Here is a 26,021-nt window from a genome sequence, read left to right on the forward strand (position 1 = left end):
CCTCGCCTTCTCAACCTTGCTCATGCCTGAGGTGTGGTGATCCTCAGGTTAAATCACCACCAGTCAGCCTTCCCACTCAAAGGGGAGAGAGAGCAGCTTCTTGTCACCCGGATCTATGGGCGTGATCTGACGAAAAAAAATTCTAAGTGCTGAGCAAGTGAGGTAATGGGTTGATGGTAAGGGTTAGAAATCTAAGATCGAGACAGTTTTAGTCCAGATGCATGTCATTAACTGCTGACTAACCCCGGAGTACTCCTAGTTGGACAACATACTGAGTCAATATCCACTGGGAATAACTGTGGGTTTATGTTGAGGCTGGTGTCCATGGCAACCAGGGTCATGGAGAGGAACAGCATCCAGCATCATTTCACTCAGTTATATCCAGTGATCCTTGTTGGGATTGTCTATGTGTGAGGCACTAATTGTGGATGGGATCAAATAATTGAGACATTTGGTAGGGTAGATGCAGGTAAACTACCTCTAGGAGGCCACAGTTCCAAAATGAGAGCTAGCCATTTTTCAGTGTGAAATCATGAATTTGTTAGACTAAAGGATAGCAGGAATCTGGAACTCACTCCCTCCTGGAACGTGCTGGATGATGAGGGCCATTGGAGATTTCCAGACCAGGTTCGATAGATATTTGTATAGAGAGCAGTACGGAGAACGAACAAAGTGGCTAAATGGGTTGTGCTACAATGATCGAGGTCACTGGCCAAACAGGCTGAATGGCCCACTCCTCTTCCTATGACTCGATCAGCAGTAACATGCGCCATCTTTGAATAACTAGAATCTGACCTGAAGGGCGGACACTTGATTAATCGGATAGAAGAGGTTAATATTCATGGAGTCTGTGCCAGTGACATTGTCTTCATTAGGTGGGCGATGGATAAGAATTGGAAAGTTAATGGCTGGAATTCTCTGACCTCACCCGCAGTTGGGATTATCCAGTCCCGCCGTTGTGAATGGAGATTTGGCTGAGCACCAAATTCTCCATTCTCGCTGGCAGCAGTAGTGGAGCATGCGAGACTGGAAAATTCCAGCCAATGGCTAATCCACCCGACATATTCAAGCACCCAGATTAAATTAAATGTACTTATTGTGGATTAACAATGTGTACCGAAGAGTGGCGAATTCTATTCTGGAACTAGGCCTGATTGAGGTTTCTATTTACATTTACAATCACTTGTGACAATGTCAGAATGAGTGCCAAATCTATTTTGACTCTGGTCATGGGATCTTGCCATGCGTAAATTGGCTTCTGTGTAACTCCGCATTTTAGCAGTGACTACAATTTGGGCGGCACGGTGGTACAGTGGTTAGCACTGCTGCCTCACAGCGCCAGGGACCCGGATTCGATTCCCGGTTTGGGTCACTGTCTGTGTGGAGTTTGCACAGTCTCCCCATGTCTGTGTGCGTTTCCTCCGGGTGCTCCGGTTTCCTCCCACACTCCAAAGATGTGCGGGTTAGGTGAACTGGCCATGCTAAATTACCCCTTAGTGTCAGGGGGATTAGGTAGGGTAAATGCATGGGGTTATGTGGATAGGGCCTGGGTGGGATTGTGGTCGCTGCAGACTCGATGGGCCAAATGGCCTCCTTCTGCACTGTAGGGATTCTATCATTCAATTAGTCCTTTATTTAGTTTTATCATGGCATGTGGGTGTCGCTGGCAAAGCCAGCATTTTTCATCCATCCCTAATTGCCTTTGGACTCAGTGGCTTGCTGGGCCATTAGTTAAAAGCTAAGCAAAGAATGCTTCAGGACATGGAAACAGAAAGTGGTGGACAAGCTCAGCAGGTCTGGCAGCATCTGTGGAGAGAGAGAAAGAGGAGTTAACGCTTCGAGTCTAACATGACTCTTCGTGTACAGTTGTGTACACAATTGTGTACAGTTTTGGTCACCTAGTTACAGGAAGGATGTAAATAAGGTTGAAAGAGTGCAGAGAAGGTTCACAAGGATGTTGCCGGGACTTGAGAAGCTGAGTTACAGAGAGAGATTGAATAGGTTGGGACTTTATTCCCTGGAGCGTAGAAGATTGAGGGGAGGTTTGATAGAGGTGTATAAGATTTTGATGGGTATAGATAGAGTGAATGCAAGCAGGCTTTTTCCACTGAGGCTAGGGGAGGAAAAAAACCAGAGGGCATGGGTTAAGGGTGAAAGGAGAAAAGTTTAAAGGGAATATTAGGGGGGGGCTTCTTCACGCAGAGAGTGGTGGGAGTGTGGAATGAGCTGCCGGATAAAGTGGTCAATGCTTTTAACATTTAAGAAAAACTTGGACGGGTTCATGGATGAGAGGGGTGTGGAGGGATATGGTCCAAGTGCAGGTCAGTGGGACTAGGCAAAAATAGGTTCGGCACAGACAAGAAGGGCCAAAAGGCCTGTTTCTGAGCTGTAATTTTCTATGGTTCTATGGTTCGTCAGAATGGAAGGAGGTAGAAATGTAATGGGTTCCATACCATTGAAAAGGGGGCGGGGGATGGGGGGGGGCAGGTGGAGTAGAATAGAAGATCAAGGGATAGGTGGGAGGTGAGATTAAATGACAAAGATGTCATGCAGCACAGTATTGAAGATTATACCATCATGACCACGCCCTGGCTGGAATGTTACTACCGTTCACGCCGGCGGGATTTTCCCATTCCGCCACAGTGAACGGAGATCTGGCTGGGCGCCAAATTCTCCAACCTCGCTGCAGCGGGAGCGTGCCATGAACGGCCAGTAAGATCGCGCCCCCTGTGTCTTGTGCTCCATGACATCTGTGCCATTTAGTCTCTCCTGACTTCCAATCTATCCTGACCAGTTTCGTTTCAGAGTTTCAAAGTTTATTTATTAGTGTCACAAGTAGGCTTACATTAACACTGCAATGAAGTTACTATTGCCTCCCAGTCTGGCAACACCTTGATTTAATGGGTTTTTTTTCAGGTCCCTCCAAGGGTCTCTTCCCTCCCTCTCCCTTCAACACTCTGAGATCCCTGTGAACAAAGACCAGGAACAAAGAAAACTACAGCGCAGGAACAGGCCCTTCGGCCCTCCAAGCCTGCACCGACTATGCTGCCCGACTTCCAGGGACCATATCCCTCTATTCCCATCCTAAAAGAACAATGCTCCTTCAATTCTGGTCCCTTGCGCATCCCTAATTTCCTTTGCTCCGTTATTGGTGGTGAGACCTTCAGCTATCTTGGACCTTAGCGCTGATATTCCCTCTCCAAACTTCACCACCTCTCTTTCTCTCTCTCTTTCTTTAAGACACACCTTAAAACCTACCTTTCTAACCAAGCTTTTAGCCTCCTGATATTTCCTTAGGTACCTTGGTGTCAGATTTATTTTGATAACATTACTGTGAAGGAGCTCAGGATGCTTCATTGAAGTCACTTTATAAATCAACTTGCTCTTTATTCCAGGTCTGCTATTGATGCATTGTAAGAGGTAGAAGCCTCCTCCCAGAGAGGGAATGTCAGGGTTTCCCACCCTAGATTGGAGGGCATGCCCCTGTCTACATCAATGGGGATGAAGTAGAAATGGTCGAGAGCTTCAAGTTGTTATGTGTCCAGATCACCAACAACCTGCCCTGGCCCTCCAATGCAGACACTATAGTTAAGAAAGCCCACCAACACTTCTACTTTCTCAGGAGACTAAGGAAATTTGGCGTGTCCGCTACAGCTCTCACCATTTTTTACAGATGCACCATAGAAAGCATTCTTTCTAGTTGTATCACAGCTTGGTATGGGGCTCCTGCTCTGCCCAAGAACGCAAGAAACTACAAAGAGTCATGAACGAAGCCCAGTCCATCACTCAAACCAGCCTCCCATCCATTGACTCTGTCTACACTTCCTGCTGCCTTGGAAAAGCAGCCAGCATAATCAAGCACCCCACGCACCCAAAACATACTCTCTTCCACCTTCTTCTGTCGGGAAAAAGATACAAAAATCTGAGATCACGTACTAGACGGCTCATAAACAGCTTCTTCCCTGCTGCTGTCAGACTTTTGAATGGACCTACTTTGCATTAAGTTGATCTTTCTCTGCACCCTAGCTATGACTGTAACAGTACATTCTGCACTCTCTCCTTTCCTTCTCTATGAACGGTATGCTTTGTCTGTATAGCGCGCAAGAAACAATACTTTTCACTGTATACTGATACATGTGACAATAATAAATCAAATCAAATCGAGATTCATGGCAGCTGGCACGCACACTGAGTGTGAGGCGTTCCAACCTTTCCAAGGGTTCCAATGTTGGCATTACTTGTGAGACTTGAGCCTGGCAAGGAGCCAGAACCAGAGAAGAGACTGGCAAAGTTTCCTTGCATATCTGGTAGATTAGGTGCAATCAAAGCCTCACAACCTCACAGGGGAAATGGTGGCATAGCGGTAATGTCACTGGATCCGTACTCCAGAGACCCTGACTAATCATCGAATCAGAGAATCATAGAATCCCTACAGTATGGGCGGAGGCCATTCAACCCATCGAGTCTGCACCGACTGTCTGACAGATTGAGTTACCCAGGCCTTCTCCCCCACCCTATCCCCATAACCCCGCACATTTACCATGGCCAATCCACCTAACCCACACATCTTTGGACACTAAGGGACAATTTAGCGTGGCCAATCCACCTAACCTGCACATCTTTGGACACTAACAGGCAATTTACCATGGCCAATCCACCTAACCTACACATCTTTGGACACTAAGAGGCAATTTAGCATGGCCAATCCACCTAACCTACAATCTTTGGACACTAAGGGGCAATTTAGCATGGCCAATCCACCTAACCTACACATCTTTGGACACTAAGAGGCAATTTAGCATGGCCAATCCACCTAACCTACAATCTTTGGACACTAAGGGGCAATTTAGCATGGCCAATCCACCTAACCTACACATCTTTGGACACTAAGGAGCAATTTAGCATGGTCAATCCACCTAACCTACACATCTTTGGACACTAAGGAGCAATTTAGCATGGTCAATCCACCTAACCTACACATCTTTGGACACTAAGGGGCAATTTAGCATGGCCAATCCACCTAACCTACAATCTTTGGACACTAAGGGGCAATTTAGCATGGCCAATCCACCTAACCTACAATCTTTGGACACTAAGGGGCAATTTAGCATGGCCAATCCACCTAACCTACAATCTTTGGACACTAAGGGGCAATTTAGCATGGCCAATCCACCTAACCTACAATCTTTGGACACTAAGGGGCAATTTAGCATGGCCAATCCACCTAACCTACACATCTTTGGACACTAAGGGGCAATTTAGCATGGCCAATCCACCTAACCTACAATCTTTGGACACTAAGGGGCAATTTAGCATGGCCAATCCACCTAACCTACAATCTTTGGACACTAAGGGGCAATTTAGCATGGCCAATCCACCTAACCTACACATCTTTGGACACTAAGGAGCAATTTAGCATGGTCAATCCACCTAACCTACACATCTTTGGACACTAAGGAGCAATTTAGCATGGTCAATCCACCTAACCTACAATCTTTGGACACTAAGGGGCAATTTAGCATGGCCAATCCACCTAACCTGCACATCTTTGGACAATGCCCAGGGAACAAACATTCAAATCCCACCATGGCAGCTGTTGTAATTTAAGTTCAATTAATAAATCTGGAATGTAAAGCTAGTCTCTGTAATGGTGATCTGATTCACTAAGATCTGTACCTGTTCTGGTCTAGATGAGACTCCAGACCCACAGCAATATGGTTAACTCTATGGTTAACGGGCAGCATGGTGGCACAGTGGTTAGCACTGCTGCCTCACAGCGCTGGGGACCTGGGTTCAATTCCCAGCTTTGGGTCACTGTCTGCGCGGAGTCTGCACGTTCTCCTCGTGTCTGCGTGGGTTTCCTCTGGGTGCTCTGGTTTCCTCCCACAATCCCAAAGATGTGCTGGTTAGGCGAACTGGCCATGCTAAATTCTCCCTCAGTGTACCCGAACAGGTGCCAGAGTGTGGCGACTAGGGGATTTTCACATTAACTTCATTGCAGTGTTAATGTAAACCTATTTGTGACACTAATGAATAAACTTTAAACTCGATGGTTAAGTCATTCAGGGCAACCAGGGGTGTAGACTAATATTGGCCTTGCCAGTGACACCAACATCCCATCAAAGAACAAAGAAGTGACCCTTCTGCCCACTGACCCCATGCACTCCCATGTCCGCTCTTCAATATTCAGGTCGTCATTCCCTTGTGGAAAAAGCAAAACAATCTTCAATTTCTGCAGCATCTGCTTTGTTCACCAGCCATCCTAAAGTATTTTGCAGCTAAAGAAGTACTTTTTGCAATGTTGCAAACAGGAAACCAGCCGTCAAGTTTGCACTTTGCAAATACTCACAGAAAGCAATGAGATAATAGATAATCTGTTCGTGTGAGTTTGATCGAGGGATAAATATTGCACAGAGCACTGGAGATAACAAGTCCCCAGTTGTTCTTCAAAGCAGCATCATTGGAGCTTTTACAGCCACCAGAGAAAACAGATGGGGCTTCAGTTAGACATCTCATCCAAACTGTGGCACCTCCGACAGTGCAGCATTCCCTGCGTACTGCACCGGAGCATCAACCTTAGAGGAGGCGATGGCCTAGTGGTATTATCCTTAAACTATTAATCCATGAAACTCAGCCAATGTTCTGGGGATCCGGGTTCGAATCCCACTGCGGCAGATGGAGGAATTTGAATTCAATAAAAAAACTATCTGGAATTAAGAATCTACTGATGACCATGAAACCATTGTCGATTGTCGGAAAAAACCCATTTGGTTCACTAATGTCCTTTAGGGAAGGAAACCTGCCGTCCTTACCTGGTCTGGCCTCCATGTGACTCCAGAGCCACAGCAATGTGGTTGACTCTCAAATGCCCTTGGGCAACTAGGGATCGGCAATAAATGCTGGCCAGCCAGCGACGCCCAAGTCCCATGAATGAATAGAAAAAAGGATTTTTACTCTTGAGTCCCAGAGTGGGACATGAACCCACAACCTTTTTTTAATTAATTCATGGGATGTGGGCACCACTGGCTGGGCCAACATTTGTTGCCCATCCCTCAGAGCACTTAAGAGTTACCATGGCCAATCCTACAGTGCGGAAGGAGGCCATTCAGCCCATTGAATCTGCATTCCGGCGCCTATTTGGGTACACTGAGGGAGAATTTAACACGGCCAATCAGAACGTCAGAAGCTGCGGGAGGAAACGGGAGTACCCGGAGGAAACCCACGCAGACACGAGGAGACTCCACACAGACAGTGACCCGAGGCTGGAATTGAACCTGGGTCCCTGGCGCTGTGAGGCAGCAGTGCTAACCACTGTACCACCCGTTAACTATAGAATTAACCATATTGCTGTGGGTCTGGAGTCTCATCTAGACCAGAACAGGTAAGGACAGCAGGTTTCCTTCCCTAAAGGACATTAGTGAACCAGATGGGTTTTTCCGACAATCGACAATGGTTTCATGGTCATCAGTAGATTCTTAATTCCAGATTTATATTGAATTCAAATTCCATCATCTGCCGTGGTGGGATTCGACCCCAGGTCACCAGAGCATTACCCTGGGTCTCGGGATTACTAGTCCAGCGACAATACCACTATGCCACTGCCTGCCCAACCCCCCCGCTTATGATTTGGAGGTGAGAATGTGACCAACTGAGCCACAACTGACAGCTGAATACTTGACTCTATTTGATCCATCCTCAGTAGCTCATTCAGAGCACAGCAGTCTCAGTGTTCACCCAGGCAGAAGTGATTGTGTTTGTTTGCTGGAATTCACTGTGCAATTTTGCGCTGTCATCGTGACTCTGGCAGTCAGCCTAATCCTTCAGGGAACGGCTGCTGACATGTTTGACCTACTGGTGCACCCAGTATCGAGGAAGTAAAGGAGCTGTGGAGTTGGATTCAACACTCAAACTGGCAAGTAATCTTTCAAAACCCTAATGCCACAATATAAAAGCTGCTGAACTTTAGGTGGTTTTGTGTGCTTTCTGCATTATTGAACAACAACTTGTGTTTATAAAACCCCTTTAAGAGCAGTTTGAGACATCCAATCATCATGCAAAGCATTTTTCTTTATTTCTCTTTCTTTCCCTCTTTTCTTTTTCTCTCTTTCATTCCTTTTCTCTTTCTTTCTTTTTCTCTCTCTTTTATCTTTCTCCCTTTCTTTCCCTCTCTTTTTATTTTACTCTCTTTCTTTCTTCTTTCTTTCCTTTTCTCACTTTCTTTCCCTTTATTTTTCTTTCATTTCTCGTTTTCTCTGTCTTTCTCCCTCTTTATCTTTTTATCATTCTTTTTTATCACTTTCTTTTTCTCTCTTTCTTGCTGTCTTTTTCTCTTTTCCTTTCTCTCTCTCTCTTTTGCTCTCTCTTTTTCTCTCTTTCTCTCTCTCTCTTTCTCTCTCTCTTTCTCTCTCTCTTTCTTTTTTTCTCTCTCCCTTCATTCATTCATTCTTTCATTCCGTCGCAAGCTTCTTCACAGAAGCGTTATTTAAACAAAATTGGGCACAGATGCGTAAGATGATACATTGGGGCAGATGATCAAAAGCTTGGGTAAAGAGGTAGGATTTGAAAGAGAGAGGGCTTGAAATATTTAGGGAGAAAATCCAGAGTTTCAGAAGCCAAGCAACTGAAGGCACATCCACCAATGGTGGAGTGGCTAAAATCAGCGATGCTAAAATTGCCGGAATTAGTCAGGTATGGATAGCTTGGTGGATTGTGAACTTGGAGCAGATTATGGAGAAAGGGAGGAGCATAGCATTATAAGACCATTAGACCATAAGACATATGAACAGAATTAGGCCACTCAGCCCATCGAGTCTGCTCTGCCATTCAATCATAGCTGATATTTTTCTCATCCCCATTCTCTTGCCTTTTCCCCATAACCCCTTATCCTGTTATTAATCAAGAACCTATCTATCTCTGTCTTGAAGACACTCAATGACCTGGTCTCCAGAGTCTTCTGCAGCAAAGAGTTCCACACATTCACCACTCTCTGGCTGAAGAAATTCTTCCTCATCTCTGTTTTAAAAGATCGTCCCTTTAGTCTGAGGTTGTGCCCTCTGGTTCTAGTTTTTCCTACTAGTGGAAACATCCTCTCCATGTCCACTCTATCCAGGCCTCGCAGTATCCTGTAAGTTTCAATAAGATCCCCCCTCATCCTTCTAAACTCCAGTGAGTACAGACCCAGAGTCCTCAACCATTCCTCATACGACAAGCTCTTCATTCCAGGGATCATTCTTGTGAACCTCTTCTGGACCCTTTCCAAGGCCAGCACATCCTTCCTTAGATATGGGGCCCAAAACTGCTCACAATATTCCAAATGGGGTCTGACCAGAGCCTTATACAGCCTCAGAAGTGCATCCCTGCTCTTGTATTCTAGCCCTCTCGACATGAATGCTAACATTGCATTTGCCTTCCTAACTACCAACTGAACCTACACGTTAACCTTAAAAGAATCTTGAATAATGATTCCCAAGTCCCTTTGTGTTTCTGATTTCTTAAGCATTTTCCTATTTAGAAAGTAGTCCATGCCTCCATTCCTCCTTCTAAAGTGCATAACCTCACACTTTTCCACATTGTATTCCGTCTGCCACTTCTTTAGAGGGAATAAGTTAGAGGGATTTGAAAACAGGAATTTAAAATCAAGGCTTTGCTTGGATGGGAGCCAATGTAGTTCAGTGAGCTCAGGGGTGATGGGTGAATGGGCCAGAGCTTCAAAGTCCCAAAAGGGGAGGTGCCCCGATGGGTAAGGGGCCTTCAGATTGAGGACACTTCCCTTCCCGCCTGAGATGGAGAATAGTTGTTTCTCTCTTCCTACCCTACTCACACCTGCTCCCTCCAACCTAACAATTGAGGCTGGGTGAGAAGAGGCCCTGAGGTGACCATAAAGTGGCTTCTTGAGGGCCTTAATAGGTGAAAGGGCAGATTTCTCGCCCAATTGTGAAGTTGCATCTGGTTTTGGGTGGGCAGGAGTATTTTTGTCAGTGTGTGTTGCGTTTCAAGCTTTTTCTTACCTTCAGAGTAATTGGTGCAATTAAATAATTCCAACAGCAAGCTTTTCATGGAAAAAATGAAAAAAGTTTTTTTTTATTATCACACATTTACCCCAGATGTTTAAAATGCAATATCTCACTCACTTGTCTCAGCCACACACACAAAGACCAGATACAGATGAAGATAAAAACAATGCAGTTAGAATTATAAATATCTCGGGCTCTTTCATGGCAGGCCTGTAGTTTCTTAGATGAGTTGGTGCTTTGGCTGAAATGAAGGTCTGGTAAAGCGAAGGATTCTCAGTAAACTGCGAGGCTTCTTATAGTCATACTTCCAGCATGTTGGTTCCCAGGTGAACCTGAAGTTGGAAAACGCTGGAGGGGTCCTTCTCACCCTTTCAAGGAATTGCTAGTTATAGCCTTAGCTGTTCAGATAACTTGCAGTGGGTTTAATGTCTTTTTGTGGAACTCTGTCTGAAGACCATCTTGCGCTGTTTTTAAAAGCAAGTAGAAATTATGGCTGTCTCATCATCCGACATGTACAAGTTCAAAGTCTTTTTCCATGTAAGGTGGTGGTTATTTGATTGATTTGATTATTGTCACATGTATTAGTATACAGTGAAAAGTATTGTTTCTTGTGCACTATACAGACAAAGCATACTGTTCATAGAGAAGGAAAGGAAAGAGTGCAGAATGTAGCATTACAGTCATAGCTAGGGTGTAGAGAAAGACCAACTTAATGGGAGATAGGTCCATTCAAAAGTCTGATGGCAGCAGGGAAGAAGCTGTTCTTAGGTCGGTACGTGACCTCAGACTTTTGTATCTTTTTCCAGATGGAAGAAGGTGGAAGAGAGAATGTCCGGGGTGCGTGAGGTCCTTAATTATGCTGGCTGCTTTTCCGAGGCAGCGGGAAGTATAGACAGAGTCAATGGATGGGAGGCTGGTTTGCGTGATGGATTGGGCTACATTCACAATCTTTTGTAGTTTCTTGCGGTCTTGGGCAGAGCAGGAGCCATACCAAGCTGTGATACAAGCAGAAAGAATGCTTTCTATGGTGCATCTGTAAAAGTTGGTGAGAGTCATAGCTGACTTACCAAATTTCCTTAGTCTTCTGAGAAAGTAGAGGCGTTGGTGGGCTTTCTTAACTGTAGTGTCGGCATGGGGGGGACCAGGACAGGTGGTTGGTGTTCTGGACATCTAAAAATTTGAAGCTCTTGACCATGTCAATTGTACATCCTGTGTTGTGAATTTTACTGCTTGAGAATTTGAGACTGCCGGTATCCTTCATAAAAATCATAGAAACCCTACAGTACAGAAAGAGGCCATTCGGCCCATCGAGTCTGCACCGACCACAATCCCACCCAGGCCTTATCCCCATATATTTTACCCACTAATCCCTCTAATCTACACATCCCAGGACACTAAGGGGCAATTTCTTTTTTTCAGCATGGCCAATCAACCTAACCCGCACATCTTTGGACTGTGGGAGGAAACCGGAGCACCCGGAGGAAACCCACGCAGACACGAGGAGAATGTGCAAACTCCACACAGACAGTGACCCAAACCGGGAATCGAACCCAGGTCCCTGGAGCTGTGAAGCAGCAGTGCTAACCACTGTGCTACCGTGCCACCTTGTATTTGAAGGACCCAATTCCATTGATAATGCCCTTTTGAATTAGTTTGAGGAAAGGCATTGTGTCAACGTCGGTCTGGAAGGTTACTTTTGTTCCCCCTTGATCAGGGAAGTGGTTTCAATCCACAAGAAAGGTCATGAGATCTTCGAGTCACCATACTTCTGTGGGCTTTTGTTGTCAGCTCTTAAAATGTAAAAATGAATCTCAATTGCGGAATATATCTGGACATGACAATGACAGTAATGGTGATTGTGCAACTACCATCAATTGTCAGAAAAGCCCACCTCGTCACTAATGCCCTTTAGGAAAGGAAATTCCCTGAAAGTTGGCACCCAGGTTGATAGGGTTGTTAAGAAGGCGTACAGTGTGTTAGCTTTTATTGGTAGAGGGATTGAGTTTCGGAGCCATGAGGTCATGTTGCAACTGTACAAAACTCTGGTGTGGCCGCACTTGGAGAATTGCGTACAGTTCTGGTCACCGCATTATAGGAAGGATGTGGAAGCATTGGAAAGGGTGCAGAGGAGATTTATCAGGATGTTGCCTGGTATGGTGGGAAGGTCTTATGAGGAAAGGTTGAGGGACTTGATGCTGTTTTCGTTAGAGAGAAGAAGATTAAGAGGTGACTTAATAGAGGCATATAAGATGATCAGAGGATTAGATAGGGTGGACAGTGAGAGCCTTTTTCTTCAGATGGTGATGGCTAGCATGAGGGGACATAGCTTTAAATTGAGGGGGATAGATATAGGACAGATGTTAGAGGTAGGTTCTTTACTCAGAGAGTAGTAAGGGTGTGGAATGCCCTGCCTGCAGCAGTAGTGGACTCGCCAACATTAAGGGCATTTAAATGGTCATTGGATAAACATATGGATGATATTGGAATAGTGTAGGTTAGATGGGCTTTAGATTGGTTTCACAGGTCGGCGCAACATCGAGGGCCGAAGGGCCTGTACTGCGCTGTAATGTTCTATGTTCTATGTTCTAAATCTGCCGTCTTTACCCAGTCTGGCCCACATGTGACTCCAGACCCACAGCAATGTGGTTGACTCTTAATTGGTCTCCAGGGCAATTAGGGATTGGCAACAAGTGATGGCCTTGCCAGCGACGCCCACATCCCCTGAACATTTTGTTAAAAATTAGGGCAGGTGAGGAGGTAGGTTTTATGGAGTGCCTTCAAGGAGGAGAGAGAAAGAGATTTAGGGAGGGATTTCTCACGCCCTCACTGAGACATTCTGATCTCCAGCAGAATCTCAGGAACACAAACGTATTTTTACAATGCAGTTAAGAAGGTACAAAGCTCAAATTCCAAGTTGCATGCTTACCTGCAAAATAATGGATAAAAGTGGCCTTCAAGATCGCACTTATATTGCTCGGCTAGTATAGATAGCAAGAGATTTCAACAGTAATAATTCTGTGCACTGAAGGTGCTTTATAAACATCTCTCATCCCAAGGCATTTGGAGTCAGACTCTCATAGTGGCGGAGGTGTCAAAGATTACAGCAGAAGAAGTGAATTTGAGCTACGACTCTCACCACCTTTTACAGACACACCATAGAAAGCATTCTTTCTGGTTGTATCACAGTTTGGTATGGCTCCTGCTCTGCCCAAGACCGCAAGAAACTACAAAGGGTCGTGAACGAAGCCCAGTCCATCACACAAACCAACCTCCCATCCATTGAGTCTACACTTCCCGCTGCCTCAGAAAAGCAGCCAGCATAATCAAGGACCCCACGTACCCTGGACATACTCTCTTCCATCTCCTTCCAAGGGGAAAAAGATAGAAAAGTTTGAGGTCACGTACCAATTGACACAAGAACAGCTTCTTCCCTGCTGCCATCAGACTCTTGAATGGACCTACCTCACACTAAGTTTCTCGACATCTTGGCTATGACTGTAACACTAAATTCTGCCCTCTCTCCTTTCCTTCTCTATGAACGGTATGCTTTGCCTGTATAGCGTGCAAGAAATCCCTGCAGCGGATAAGAGGGAAAGATAATTTCCATCGCATGATCTATCAGAGGAGGTTCACAAAAACGATCCCTGGAATGAAGAGCTTGTCGTATGAGGAACGGTTGAGGACTCTGGGTCTGTACTCATTGGAGTTTAGAAGGATGAGGGGGGATCTTATTGAAACTTACAGGATACTGCGAGGCCTGGATAAAGTGGACGTGGAGAGGATGTTTCCACTAGTAGGAAAAACTAGAACCAGAGGGCACAACCTCAGGCTAAAGGGACAATCCTTTAAAACAGATGAGGTGGAATTTCTTCAGCCAGAGAGTGGTGAATCTGTGGAACTCTTTGTTGCAGAAGGCTGTGGAGGCCAGGTCATTGAGTGTCTTTAAGACAGAGATAGATAGGTTCTTGATTAATAAGAGGATCAGGGGTTATGGGGAAAAGGCAAGAGAATGGGGATGAGAAAAATATCAGCCAGGATTGAATGGCGGAGCAGACTCGATGGGCCGAGTGGCCTAATTCTGCTCCTATGTCTTATGGTCTTTGGTCTTATCTTTAATTACAATTGCCGCATTCCTGAAGTCAGGGTGTTGGAGTTGGGCAGAGGGAGTTATTCTTTCCTCCCAAACTTTTAGGATGAGTCCATGGATTCTTGACGTGAGCGAAAACATAGGAGGTCTCAGCGGGAATGCCAACGGGGCCTCAGGCTTTGTTGTTTATCATCCATTTTTTTGGATGTTCTCCCATCGATGGTGGTTTAGCCATGGATTCTCGCACCGGAGGCTGGGGGAATAGCCTGGAGACTCTCAGCTGCCTCTGTGGATCGACTGACTCTGAAGCTCAGTCTGAAAGACGCCGACATTAGTGAGCGGGAGAAGCTTGTTCCCAATCACACACAACAGCAGCAACTGATCACGGGTTCACACTTTGAGTCACAATATCTACAACCATGAGGCAGAGCGGCGGCAGAGAAGGAAAAGAAAGGAAGTAAATCCCATACTCTGGATCAACTACCTCCTGGGAGGTCCTGCCCTGTGAACCCAAAGATCTGCGGGTTCAGAGTCGACCTGTTCAGCCACGTGAAGAGCCACAGAAGACACTCGTCATCCTGAATAGGCGCCATCCTTCAGTTGTGGACGGCCGCTGCCACTGTAAAGTCGTCATGAACATACTTTCAGGATATAGACTCGAAACGTTGGCTCTATCCTCTCCCCACAGATGCTGCCAGACCTGCTGAGGTTTTCCAGCATTTTTCTGTTTTTATTTCAGATTCCAGCATCCGCAATATTTTGCTTTTATTTTACTTTCAGTATTCCTTTTTAACCCGGGTGGCACAGTGGTTAGCACTGCTGCCTCACAGCGCCAGGGACCTGGGTTTGATTCCCGCTGGGGTCACTGTCTGTGCGGAGTCTGCACGTTCTCCCCGTGCCTGCGTGGGTTTCCTCCGGGTGCTCCGGTTTCCTCCCACAGTCTGAAAGACATGCTGGTTAGGTGCATTGGCTATGCTAAATTCTCCTTCAGTGTACCCGAACAGGCGCCGGAGTGTGGCGACTAGGGGATTTTCACAGTAACTTCATTGCAGTGTTAATGTAAGCCTACTTGTGACACTAATAGATAAACTTCAAAAAAACCTTATTGCATAGAACATAGAACATAGAACAGTACAGCACAGAACAGGCCCTTCGGCCCACGATGTTGTGCCGAGCTTTACCTGAAACCAAGATCAAGCTATCCCACTCCCTATCATCCTGGTGTGCTCCATGTGCCTATCCAATAACCGCTTAAATGTTCCTAAAGTGTCTGACTCCACTATCACTGCAGGCAGTCCATTCCACACCCCAACCACTCTCTGCGTAAAGAACCTACCTCTGATATCCTTCCTGTATCTCCCACCACGAACCCTATAGTTATGCCCCCTTGTAATAGCTCCATCCACCCGAGGAAATAGTCTTTGAACGTTCACTCTATCTATCCCCTTCATCATTTTATAAACCTCTATTAAGTCTCCCCTCAGCCTCCTCCGCTCCAGAGAGAACAGCCCTAGCTCCCTCAACCTTCCTCATAAGACCTACCCTCCAAACCAGGCAGCATCCTGGTAAATCTCCTCTGCACTCTTTCCAGCGCTTCCACATCCTTCTTATAGTGAGGTGACCAGAACTGCACTCAATATTCCAAATGTGGTCTCACCAAGGTCCTGTACAGTTGCAGCATAACCCCACGGCTCTTAAACTCCAACCCCCTGTTAATAAAAGCTAACACACTATAGGCCTTCTTCACAGCTCTATCCACTTGAGTGGCAACCTTTAGAGATCTGTGGATATGGACCCCAAGATCTCTCTGTTCCTCCACAGTCTTCAGAACCCTACCTTTGACCCTGTAATCCACATTTAAATTTGTCCTACCAAAATGAATCACCTCACATTTATCAGGGTTAAACTCCATTTGCCATTTTTCAGCCCAGCTTTGCATCCTATCTATGTCTCTTTGCAGCCGACAACAGCCCTCCACCTCATCCACTACTCCACCAATCTTGGTGTCATCAGCAAATTTACTGATCCACCCTTCAGCCCCCTCCTCTAAGTCATTAATAAAAATCACAAAGAGCAGAGGACCAAGCACTGATCCCTGCGGCACTCCGCTAGCAACCTGCCTCCAATCCGAAAATTTTCCATCCACCACCACCCTCTGTCTTCGATCAGACAGCCAGTTACCTATCCAATCGGCCAACTTTCGCTCTATCCCACACCTCCTTACTTTCATCATAAGCCGACCATGGGGGACCTTATCAAATGCCTTACTAAAATCCATGTATATGACATCAACTGCCCTACCTTCATCAACACACTTAGTTACCTCCTCAAAAAATTCAACCAAATTTGTGAGGCACGACTTGCCCTTCACGAATCCGTGCTGACTATCCCGGATTAATCTGCATCTTTCTAAATGGTCGTAAATCCCATCTCTAAGGACCTTTTCCATCAATTTACCAACCACTGAAGTAAGACTAACCGGTCTATAATTACCAGGGTCATTTCTATTCCCTTTCTTAAACAGAGGAACAACATTCGCCATTCTCCAGTCCTCTGGCACCATCCCCGTGGACAGCGAAGACCCAAAGATCAAAGCCAAAGGCTCTGCAATCTCATCCCTTGCCTCATCCCTTAAAAATTCCGCTGTCTGGGGAGTGGAGTGCGCATGCCCACTAAACTGTGTGACACACGGAAGAACAACCAACAATCCAACTCTGATCAGCCAACTGAACATGGGGACTCCACAGATACAGGTCTGTGTGCAGTTCTGGTCACCTCACTATAGGAAGGATGTGTTTGCACTGGAGAGGGCGCAGAGGAGATTCACCAGGATGTTGCCTGGGGTGGAGTGATTCAGCTATTAAGAAAAGTTTTTTAAAGTTTATTTATCAGTCACAAGTAAGGCTTACATTAACCCTGCAATGGAGTTACTGTGAAAATCCCCTAGTCGCCACACTCTGACACCATGGAAATGTCTGTTGACCTCAGGCGGGATTTTGCGGGCGAGCAAGGTCAGAAAATCTCTATAGGGATTCTATGACAATGAGGTGGAGGTGGTTATGATTCACCGGGCTATCTTAGGAATTCTGCTGATTCATGCAACCTCATGCAACCTGTACAGGGCATTGGTGAGGCTGCAGCTGGAATACTGTGTGCAGTATTGGTCCCCTTATTTGCGGAAGGATATATTGGCCTTGGAGGGAGTGCAGAGAAGGTTCACCAGGTTGATACCGGAGATGAGGGGTGTTGATTATGAGGAGAGACTGAGCAGATTAGGTTTGTATTCGTTGGAATTTAGATGGCTGAGGGGGGATCTTATAGAGACCGTTAAGATAATGAAGGGGCTGGATAGGGTAGAGGTGGAGAGATTCTTTCCACTTGGAAAGGAAACTAGAACTAGAGGGCACAGCCTCAAAATAAAAGGGGGTCAGTTTAGTACAGAGTTGAGGAGGAACTTCTTCTCTCAGAGGGTGGTGAATCTCTGGAATTCTCTGCCCACTGAAGTGGTGGAGGCTACCTCGTTGAATATGTTTAAATCACGGATAGATGGATTCCTGATCGGTAAGGGAATTAGGGGTTATAGGGATCAGGCGGGTAAGTGGACCTGATCCACTTCAGATCAGCCATGATCTTATTGAATGGCGGGGCAGGCTCGAGGGGCTAGATGGCCTACTCCTGCTCCTATTTCTTATGTTCTTATGTTCTCAAATCTATTTTTAATAAGAGGTTTCCAGTCATCTCAGCAAGTTAATACTATCCAGTCCCAGTGCCCCTGCCCCACCCCAAGCCAATTTGAGTCAGTGGCCCAGGAATGAGAGCAATCTCAGGGGTTGGAATGTAAATAGTTGTGAGCCAAAGCCAGAGGACCCCTCCCTCCTGTGCTGTCTTTGGTAGCTCTTTTAAGGTTCCAACATAATAAACTAACTCAAATTAACTTAGGGACAAAGTAAAAGGGGCAGCTCCCCAAAAGGAAGGGGGGAACAGCCCGAACCAAAAACAAAGTCGAAAGGAAACTTAAAATGTCAAACCAAAAGGTGATTATCGGGGTCGATAATACACCCCAGCCCCTGCGGTGCCCAGCGGTCACGGAAGGCGTCAACCGCGCCCGTGGACACCGCATGCTCCCTCTCCAGAGACACCTGGCCGCGAATGTAGCCGCGGTAGAGGGGCAGACAGTCGGGATGGACGGCCCCGTCGATCGCCCGCTGCCTGGACCTATTGATGGCGCGTCTCGCCAGGCCCAGGAGCAGGTTCACGAGGAGGTCGGCATCCCGACCTGCCCCTCTCCGCACCAGGTGCCCGTAGATCAGAGGAGCGTGGGACTGAAGTGCAAACAAAACACTGTCTTTGGTATTTTTATTCCAATTCAATCAAATCAAGTCCAATTCAGAGTCTCAACAAGTTGAGACATTCCCGATCCAAGCTGACAAGACAGGGCTCTCACCTCCTGTTTTGGGCCTGATCTACATGATCCAAGCTGATTGGAATAGGAATAGATCCTCCTCCAAAGCTTGATCTCATTCGCATCTTAGCCAAAAGGCTGAGATGCCGCTTTTAAAAATTGCTTCAAATGAAGCTAAATGCAACCTAATGACTTCACCCAAGCACAGCATGTCGGTACTACAATACTTGATCTTAGCCAAAAGGCCGAGAAGCGATCTTTGGCCTCTTGTCTTCATTTCGTCATTGGAAAGTAGGTGGAGAGTAGCTCAGGAAGCTCTGCACTGACTGACTTATAAAGGAAGAGGGTTGTGTCAAATGTGATGACTTGAATGCAGTACAGGGAGTGTGTGAGAGAGAGACACACACAGGTAGGATTCACTCCTTAAACATGTGGAGGCTTTTATGTTCAGTAGTAGCTCGGTAGAAATGTCTAGAATGCAATACATTGCAGATGTGAGATTTGTGTGTGTTATGTGGACAAGCCATTTTCTTTTTGAGTGAAATTTAACACAACGGCAGAGTGCCGACTGCGTCTTGGAGTAAGAGATTGTGTGTTTAAAACCGATTAATTGGCGTGTGATTGGGAAATAGAGGGGGTCCAGAATCTAAATGAGTTTCTGCCGCTCGCGTCCTGAGCTGAGGACTCGGTGAAGGGAAAAGTCATGTTAGGAAGCTTAACCCAATCGGTTAAAACAGAGAGAGAGAGAATTTCATTTCTTGATAGACCTGTGTCGGCTGTTTGTGTGAAGAATTAACGCAAGAACGTCTCTTCTACACGTTCATCACCGGCTTTATCCGGGCAGCTGCTTTATTCAGCTTTCCAAAAAGTTAAAACGTTTAAAAAATCTTTTTTCTTATTGTACTGTGGTCCTGCTCACTCGTTAACAACGTGCTGCCGTTCGCAAGAGATGAAATTGACAACAGAATTGGGGTGAAAGAAATGATTTTTATTCTAGTCTAAATGAAAATGGATGTTGTTTGGAGTCTGTGTGGGTGTCTCAGGGAGAAGGGGCAGAGGATGCAATTTCCATCTGAAATTACGCCATACAAGGGGCCAAGACTAATCGCCCTGACTAATCGCTACTTCCTCCACACGGGGCATGACAAAGCAGAACCTGGCTCCAAGGCGGCAATGTGCAAACCGGCTGGGATTTTACCGTTTTTTCAGTAGAAACTTGTGGATTTTTTTTGTGCGGATGGATGGAGCCCCTTCTCCAGTTCCCACCCCCTTGCCAAGTGGGGAAACCTATAGAATGGGACACCACAATGGTTCAAGAAGGCAGCTCCCCATCACCTTCTCGAGGGCAATTAGGGACGGGCTCCCCTCGCCAACGTTGGAGAATTTTAAATGTTGGGGTGGGGTGCAGAGTAAAGGGTTAATTAATGTCAGATTGCATGTGACTGATGAGAGATTTGATTATTGTCACACGTATTGGGATACAGTGAGAAGTATTGTTTCTAGTGCGCTATACAGATGAAACATACTGTTCATAGACTAGGTAGGGGAGAAGGAAAAGAGAGGGTGTGGAATGTGGTGTTACAATCATAACTAGGGCGTGGAGAAAGATCCACTTAATATCGGCGGCACGGTGGTTAGCACTGCTGCCTCACAGTGCCAGGGACCCGGGTTCGATTCCCGGCTTGGGTCACTGTCTGTGTGGAGTTTGCACGTTCTCCCTTGCGTCTGCATGGGTTTTCTCTGGTTTCCTCCCACAGTCCAAAGATGTGGGTTTTCACTCTGGGTTTTCGCCTCTCCCTGGAGATCACATGGTCTGGAATGGGGGGGTGGGAGTGAGTTAATAGGTTGTGATGAACAAAGCATCGTAGCTGTGAGGGACAGCTCGGTGGATAGGATATTAGGATGTAGATAGGCTGGAAAATTGGGCGGGGATCCTGGATTCAGGATTCAATCCTGGACCGGGGAGCGGCGCGGGCTTGGAGGGCCGAAGGGCCTGTTCCTGTGCTGTATTGTTCTTTGTTCTTGTTCTTTGTATGTGCGGGTTAAGTGGATTGGCCATGCTAAATTGTCCGTTAGTGTCATGGGGACTAGCTAGGGTAAATATGTGGGGTTACGGGGATAGATCCTGGGTGGCATTGTTGTTGATGCCGACTCGATGGGCTGAATTACCACCACCTGCACTGTAGGGATTCAATGATTCTATAAGGTAGGTCCATTCAAAAGTCTGATGGCAGCAGGGAAGAAGCTGTTCTTGAGTCAACTGGTTTGTATCTTATTCCCCATAGAAGATGTGGAATTGTTGCTGTAAGTATGCAGGAAAGAAGCTACAGCCTGAAGCAGCATTCTTTGGGAGAATTAATCATAGAATAATAATAGAAACCCTACAGTGCAGAAGGAGGCCATTCGGCCCATCGAGTCAGCACCGACCACAATCCCACCCAGGCCCTACCCCCACATATTTATGCGCTAATCCCTCTAACCTACGCATCTCAGGACTCTAAGGAGCAATTTTTAACCTGGCCAATCAACCTAACCCGCACATCTTTGGACTGTGGGAGGAAACCGGAGCACCCGGAGGAAACCCACGCAGACACGAGGAGAATGTGCAAACTCCACACAGACAGTGACCCAAGCCGGGAATCGAACCCAGGTCTCTGGAGCTGTGAAGCAGCAGTGCTAACCACTGTGCTACCACCTTTCTTTTCTTCCCAGCAGAAGGTCAGACCACACACCCTATCAGCCACGCCCTTTGGGATTTAAAAAAAAAAGGTCATGGCACAGAAGGAGGCCATTCAGTCCGCCAGAGCAATTCGGATGGCCCCACCCGCCCTCCCATTCCCTGTAATCCTGCAATTCCGTTAGCTCTTGCGGTGCTCAGCCAGTTCCCGTTTGAAAACTATGCTTGAATCTGCCTCCTCCACATTCTCTTCCACTTTGGCTGGGATCACTCTGCCTCTTTGGCTAAAGGACCAATGGGGACAATTTTAACCTGTCTCAGCAGTGGAGAGACTGGCAGGATTGGATATAATCCTGGCTCGCCGCACTGTTTGTTTTACTCCAGTCAGGTTGATGAGTAAAATTAGCTACACCTGATCCCAGCGAGCTGGGTTAGAATTATTATTCTCGTGTTTAAATCCAGTTTTTTGTCTTGCACACGGGGTAGTGGGTGTCAAACAAATAACAGACCAGGACACACTTTACATCTCCCACCAGTGGGATAAGAATCGGAAGGGATGTTAAACTGGATAAATGGGGCGGCACAGTGGTTAGCACTGCTGCTTCACAGCTCCAGGGACCTGGGTTCAAATCCCAGCTCGGGTCACTGTCTGTGTGGAGTTTTCACATTCTCCCTGTGTCTGCGTGGGTTTCCTCTGGGTGCTCCGGTTTCCTCCCACAGTCCAAAGATGTGCGGGTTAGGTTGATTGGCCATTCTAAATTGCCCCTTAGTGTCCCGGGATGCATAGGTTAGAGGGATTAGTGGGTGGATAGGGCCTGGGTGGGATTGTGGTTGGTGCAGACTCGATGGGCCGAATGGCCTCTTTCTGCACTGTAGGATTCCATGATTCTATTCAAGGATGCTGACTTGCTATCACTATTCTACACTCAGTTGACGCTATCACAGTCAAAATTACACTCTTGCACTACTGAAGAGGTAATTCTTTTGATTGTTTCTGAAGAGACCATGAACTGAAAGTCATAATCTTGTTAGACGTTCATGGGTGAAAAGATTTAAAACTCTTACTGTAACAAATGACTAGCACTAGTGACTAAACGCTTTTTTTTGTAGGCAACTCTTACTTTAAACAAAAAAGGAACATACCCCTTTTATACTTGTCTCACGTTGCCCTCTCCAGGGCATCGCAGATCACAGTTAATCCTAGCTTTCAGTAGGTTTCTGTATCCCTGTTTGCTGGTCACTAACTTTTTTTGACTGACCGTCTCCGGGCACTTTCCCCAGTCTTCAGAGTTTCTTAAATCCACTAGCAAAGTCTACTCTAATGATTCTTCCCCATGCCCCCCAAATGCCAGGACAAATCTCCTGGGATCCTGAGATGGCTGCAGGGTGTGCCCGTCACCGTCTCCCTCCTGCATCTGACCATGGTGATTCACAAAGCCAAACAGTTTCTTCTCTCCTCTGACCACGCAGGTCAGTAATTTTTATTTTGGGTAGGTAAACCTGTAACCTGATCTCAAAAATGGCTTCTTGTGCCCTCTTTTTTTTTATTTAAACAGTTCACAAATACATTACACTTTCAAATTACAAACTAGAATACAATCTCTCGATTTATAAAAATCACACCTGATATCACACCTGATATCACACTTGATATCACACTATCAACAATAAAAATGCAACCTTTAATACAAGAGCACAAACCAACACAGCACAATAACAATATGCACAGGTTAGAAGCATTAGTGGGGTAAATATGGTGGGGTTACAGGGATAGGGTCTGGGTGGGTTTGTTGCCGATACAGACTCGTAAGAAATTAGAGCAGGAGTAGGCCATCTAGCCCCTCGAGCCTGCCCCACCATTCAATAAGATCATGGCTGATCTGAAGTGGATCAGTTCCACTTACCCGCCTGATCCCTATAACCCCTAATTCCCTTGCCGATCAGGAATCCATCTATCAGTGAGTTTAACATATTCAATGAGGTAGCCTCCACCACTTCAGTGGGCAGAGAATTCCAGAGATTCACCACCCTCTGAGAGAAGAAGTTCCTCCTCAACTCTGTCCTAAACTGACCCCCTTTTATTTTGAGGCTGTGCCCTCTAGTTCTAGTTTCCTTTCCAAGTGGAAAGAATCTCTCCACCTCTACCCTATCCAGCCCCTTCATTATCTTAACGGTCTCTATAAGATCCCCCCTCAGCCTTCTAAATTCCAACGAATACAAACCTAATCTGCTCAGTCTCTCCTCATAATCAACACCCCTCATCTCTGGTATCAACCTGGTGAACCTTCTCTGCACTCCCTCCAAGGCCAATATATCCTTCCGCAAATAAGGGGACCAATACTGCACACAGTATTCCAGCTGCGGCCTCACCAATGCCCTGTACAGATGCAGCAAGACATCTCTGCTTTTATCTTCTATCCCCCTTGGGATATAGGCCAACATCCCATTTGCCTTCTTAATCACCTGTTGCACCTGCAGACTGGGTTTTTGTGTCTCATGCACAAGGACCCCCAGGTCCCTCTGCACAGCAGCATGTTGTAATTTTTTTCCATTTAGATAATAATCCAATTTGCTATTATTTCTTCCAAAGTGAATAACCTCGCATTTGTTAAAGTTATACTCCATCTGCCAGATCCTCGCCCACTCACTCAGCCTGTCCAAATCTCTCTGCAGACCTTCTATGCCCTCCACACGATTCACTCGATGGGCCAAACGGCCTCCTGTACTGTAGGGTTTCTATGATTCTACCTCTGCTCCCCATTCCGTCCCTTTGTGTGTCTATCGACCACTTTATATCACTCGTTCTGGGATTTCAACTTTTATTTTTCCTCAAATCTATTATTTTTGCACTCGAGTGGCACACTGGTTTTAGCATTGCTGCCTCACGGGACTTGGGTTCAATTCCTGGCTTGGGTCACTGTCTGCGCAGAGTCTGCACATTCTCCCCGTGTCTGCGTGGGTTTCCTCCCACACTCCAAAGATGCGCGGGTTAGGTGGATGGGCCATGCTAACTTGACCCTTTAGTGTCCCAAAACGTGTAGGTTTGGGGTATTGGACATAGTAAGTGTGCAGTGCGGGTTATGGGTATAGGAGGGGAGGGAACCTGGGTGGGAAGCTCTTTTGGAGACTCAATGGGCCAGATGGTTCCCTTTGATGCACTGTAGGGATTCTGTGGTTCTAAGAATACTTTATTTTAAACTGTGCTCATACTACGATGGCAGTGAGAAGTGACAAATATAAAATCCTGCCTAACTCCACATCTCTGATCAAATTGGATGGGCATTACGCTGGGAGGAGGGACTCTCGACTCTGGCCTGAAGTTAACTTTGGGTTTGTTCTGTACAAAATGAGTATTGACAAGAATACTCTTTTATTTTTAAGAGCAAATAAATCGGGAGAATTGATTTCTATGATGGAGTATTTTTTTTGTATCTAAATGTGTTAATTTCCATTTTATTCTTCCTGAAGATTCGCCAAGAAGGCAAGCTTGAAAATTACCGGCAATGAATGAAGCTACTGGATCGGGGGGATCCTATGACTATGACCTGATTGTCATTGGAGGAGGTTCTGGGGGCCTCTCTGCTTCCAAGGTACAGTTCAGTGCAGTGGTCGTATAGAGATGACCGTGAGTCCATAGCTATGTAAAGGCATTTTTTTCTTAGCTGGATGTCTTACTGTATTGAGGCAAATGATTCTGCATTGTGTTAATTGTATAGGGCAGCACAGTGTCATAGTGGTTAGCACTGCTGCCTCACCGTGCCAGGGACCCAGGTTCAATTCCTGGCTTGGGTCACTGTCTGTGTGGAATCTGCACGTTCTCCCCATGTCTGTGTGGGTTTCCTCCGGGTGCTCCCGTTTCCTCTCTGTCGAAAAGACGTGCAGGTTAGGTGCATTGGCCATGCTAACCTCTCCCTCAGTGCACCGGGACAGGCGTCGGAGTGTGGCGACTGGTGAATTTTCACAGTAACTTCATTGCAGTGTTAATGTAAGCCTACTTGTGACACTAATAAATAAAACTTTATTCAGTCCTGAGGAGGATCACTGGGCTTGTGGAAAAATAAATCCCAGAAATTGTCAGAAGGAAGCAATTCATGAGCTATCGCCATATTCATTCATGGGGCATGGGTGTCGCTGGCTGGCCAGCATTTATTGTCCATCCCTACTTGCCCTTAGAGGGCAGTTGATAGTCAACCACATTCTGTGGGCTCTGAAGTCACATGTAGGCCGGACCAGGTAAGGGCGGCAGATTTCCTTCCCTAAAGGGCATTAGTGAACCACATGGGTTTTTCCGACAATTGGCAATGGTTTCATGGTCATCAGTAGATCCTTAATTCCAGATCTTCTTATTGAATTCGAAGTCCACCAGCAGCCATGATGGGATTCGAACCCGGGTCCCCAGAACATTAGCTGAGTTTCTGGATTCATAGTCCAGCGATAATACCACTAGGCCATCAGCTCTCCGTTGTGTGAACAGGGTATAACACTTCAAACATTCAGGCCAACTAAATGCTGAATTAAAAATCATTTTGCTATTATTGTGATCTCGAGGGAGATCTAGCTGAGAATTTCTTTTGCAACAAGGTTTATCATACTAAATATTTTCCCATGCAAGCATTAAAGAAAATAAACACTAATTTAACACTGTTTCATAAACCTTTAGATAAAAGCAAAATACTGCGGATGCTGTAACACCTGACAGCATCTGTGGGGAAAGAACCGAGCCAACATTTCCAGTCTCAATGACCCTTCATCAGAGTCAAGAAAATCAGCAGAGATTTATACTGAGGGTTGGAGGGAGGGGGAGGAGATAAGGAATAAACTCTTATTCTCTTAAACTTCAAG

At 46.1% G+C, this 26,021-nt stretch overlaps 2 protein-coding genes across 6 annotated transcripts in view; both read left to right on the plus strand.

The window, feature by feature from the left end:
* The window catches only part of LOC144498487 (host cell factor 1-like), a 467,986-nt gene that overhangs the window by 136,303 nt on the left and 305,662 nt on the right, over positions 1 to 26,021 (plus strand). The window lies entirely within an intron of this gene.
* LOC144498482 (thioredoxin reductase 1, cytoplasmic-like) overlaps positions 18,786 to 26,021 on the plus strand; it is a 37,350-nt gene continuing 30,114 nt past the window's right edge. The window contains exons 1-2 of one of the 5 annotated variants that reach the window (XM_078219666.1): positions 18,786 to 18,911; positions 24,648 to 24,769. In XM_078219666.1, coding sequence (XP_078075792.1) covers positions 24,683 to 24,769 — 87 coding nt within the window. In that variant the 5' untranslated portion in view covers positions 18,786 to 18,911; positions 24,648 to 24,682. Of the gene's footprint in view, positions 19,475 to 22,628; positions 22,650 to 24,647; positions 24,770 to 26,021 lie in introns of those variants that run through there. The other 4 variants (XM_078219670.1, XM_078219667.1, XM_078219668.1 and 1 more) reach the window with 4 other exon arrangements.

The sequence above is a fragment of the Mustelus asterias genome, chromosome 9 (assembly GCF_964213995.1).
Source record: "Mustelus asterias chromosome 9, sMusAst1.hap1.1, whole genome shotgun sequence".
Lineage (NCBI taxonomy): Eukaryota > Metazoa > Chordata > Chondrichthyes > Carcharhiniformes > Triakidae > Mustelus > Mustelus asterias.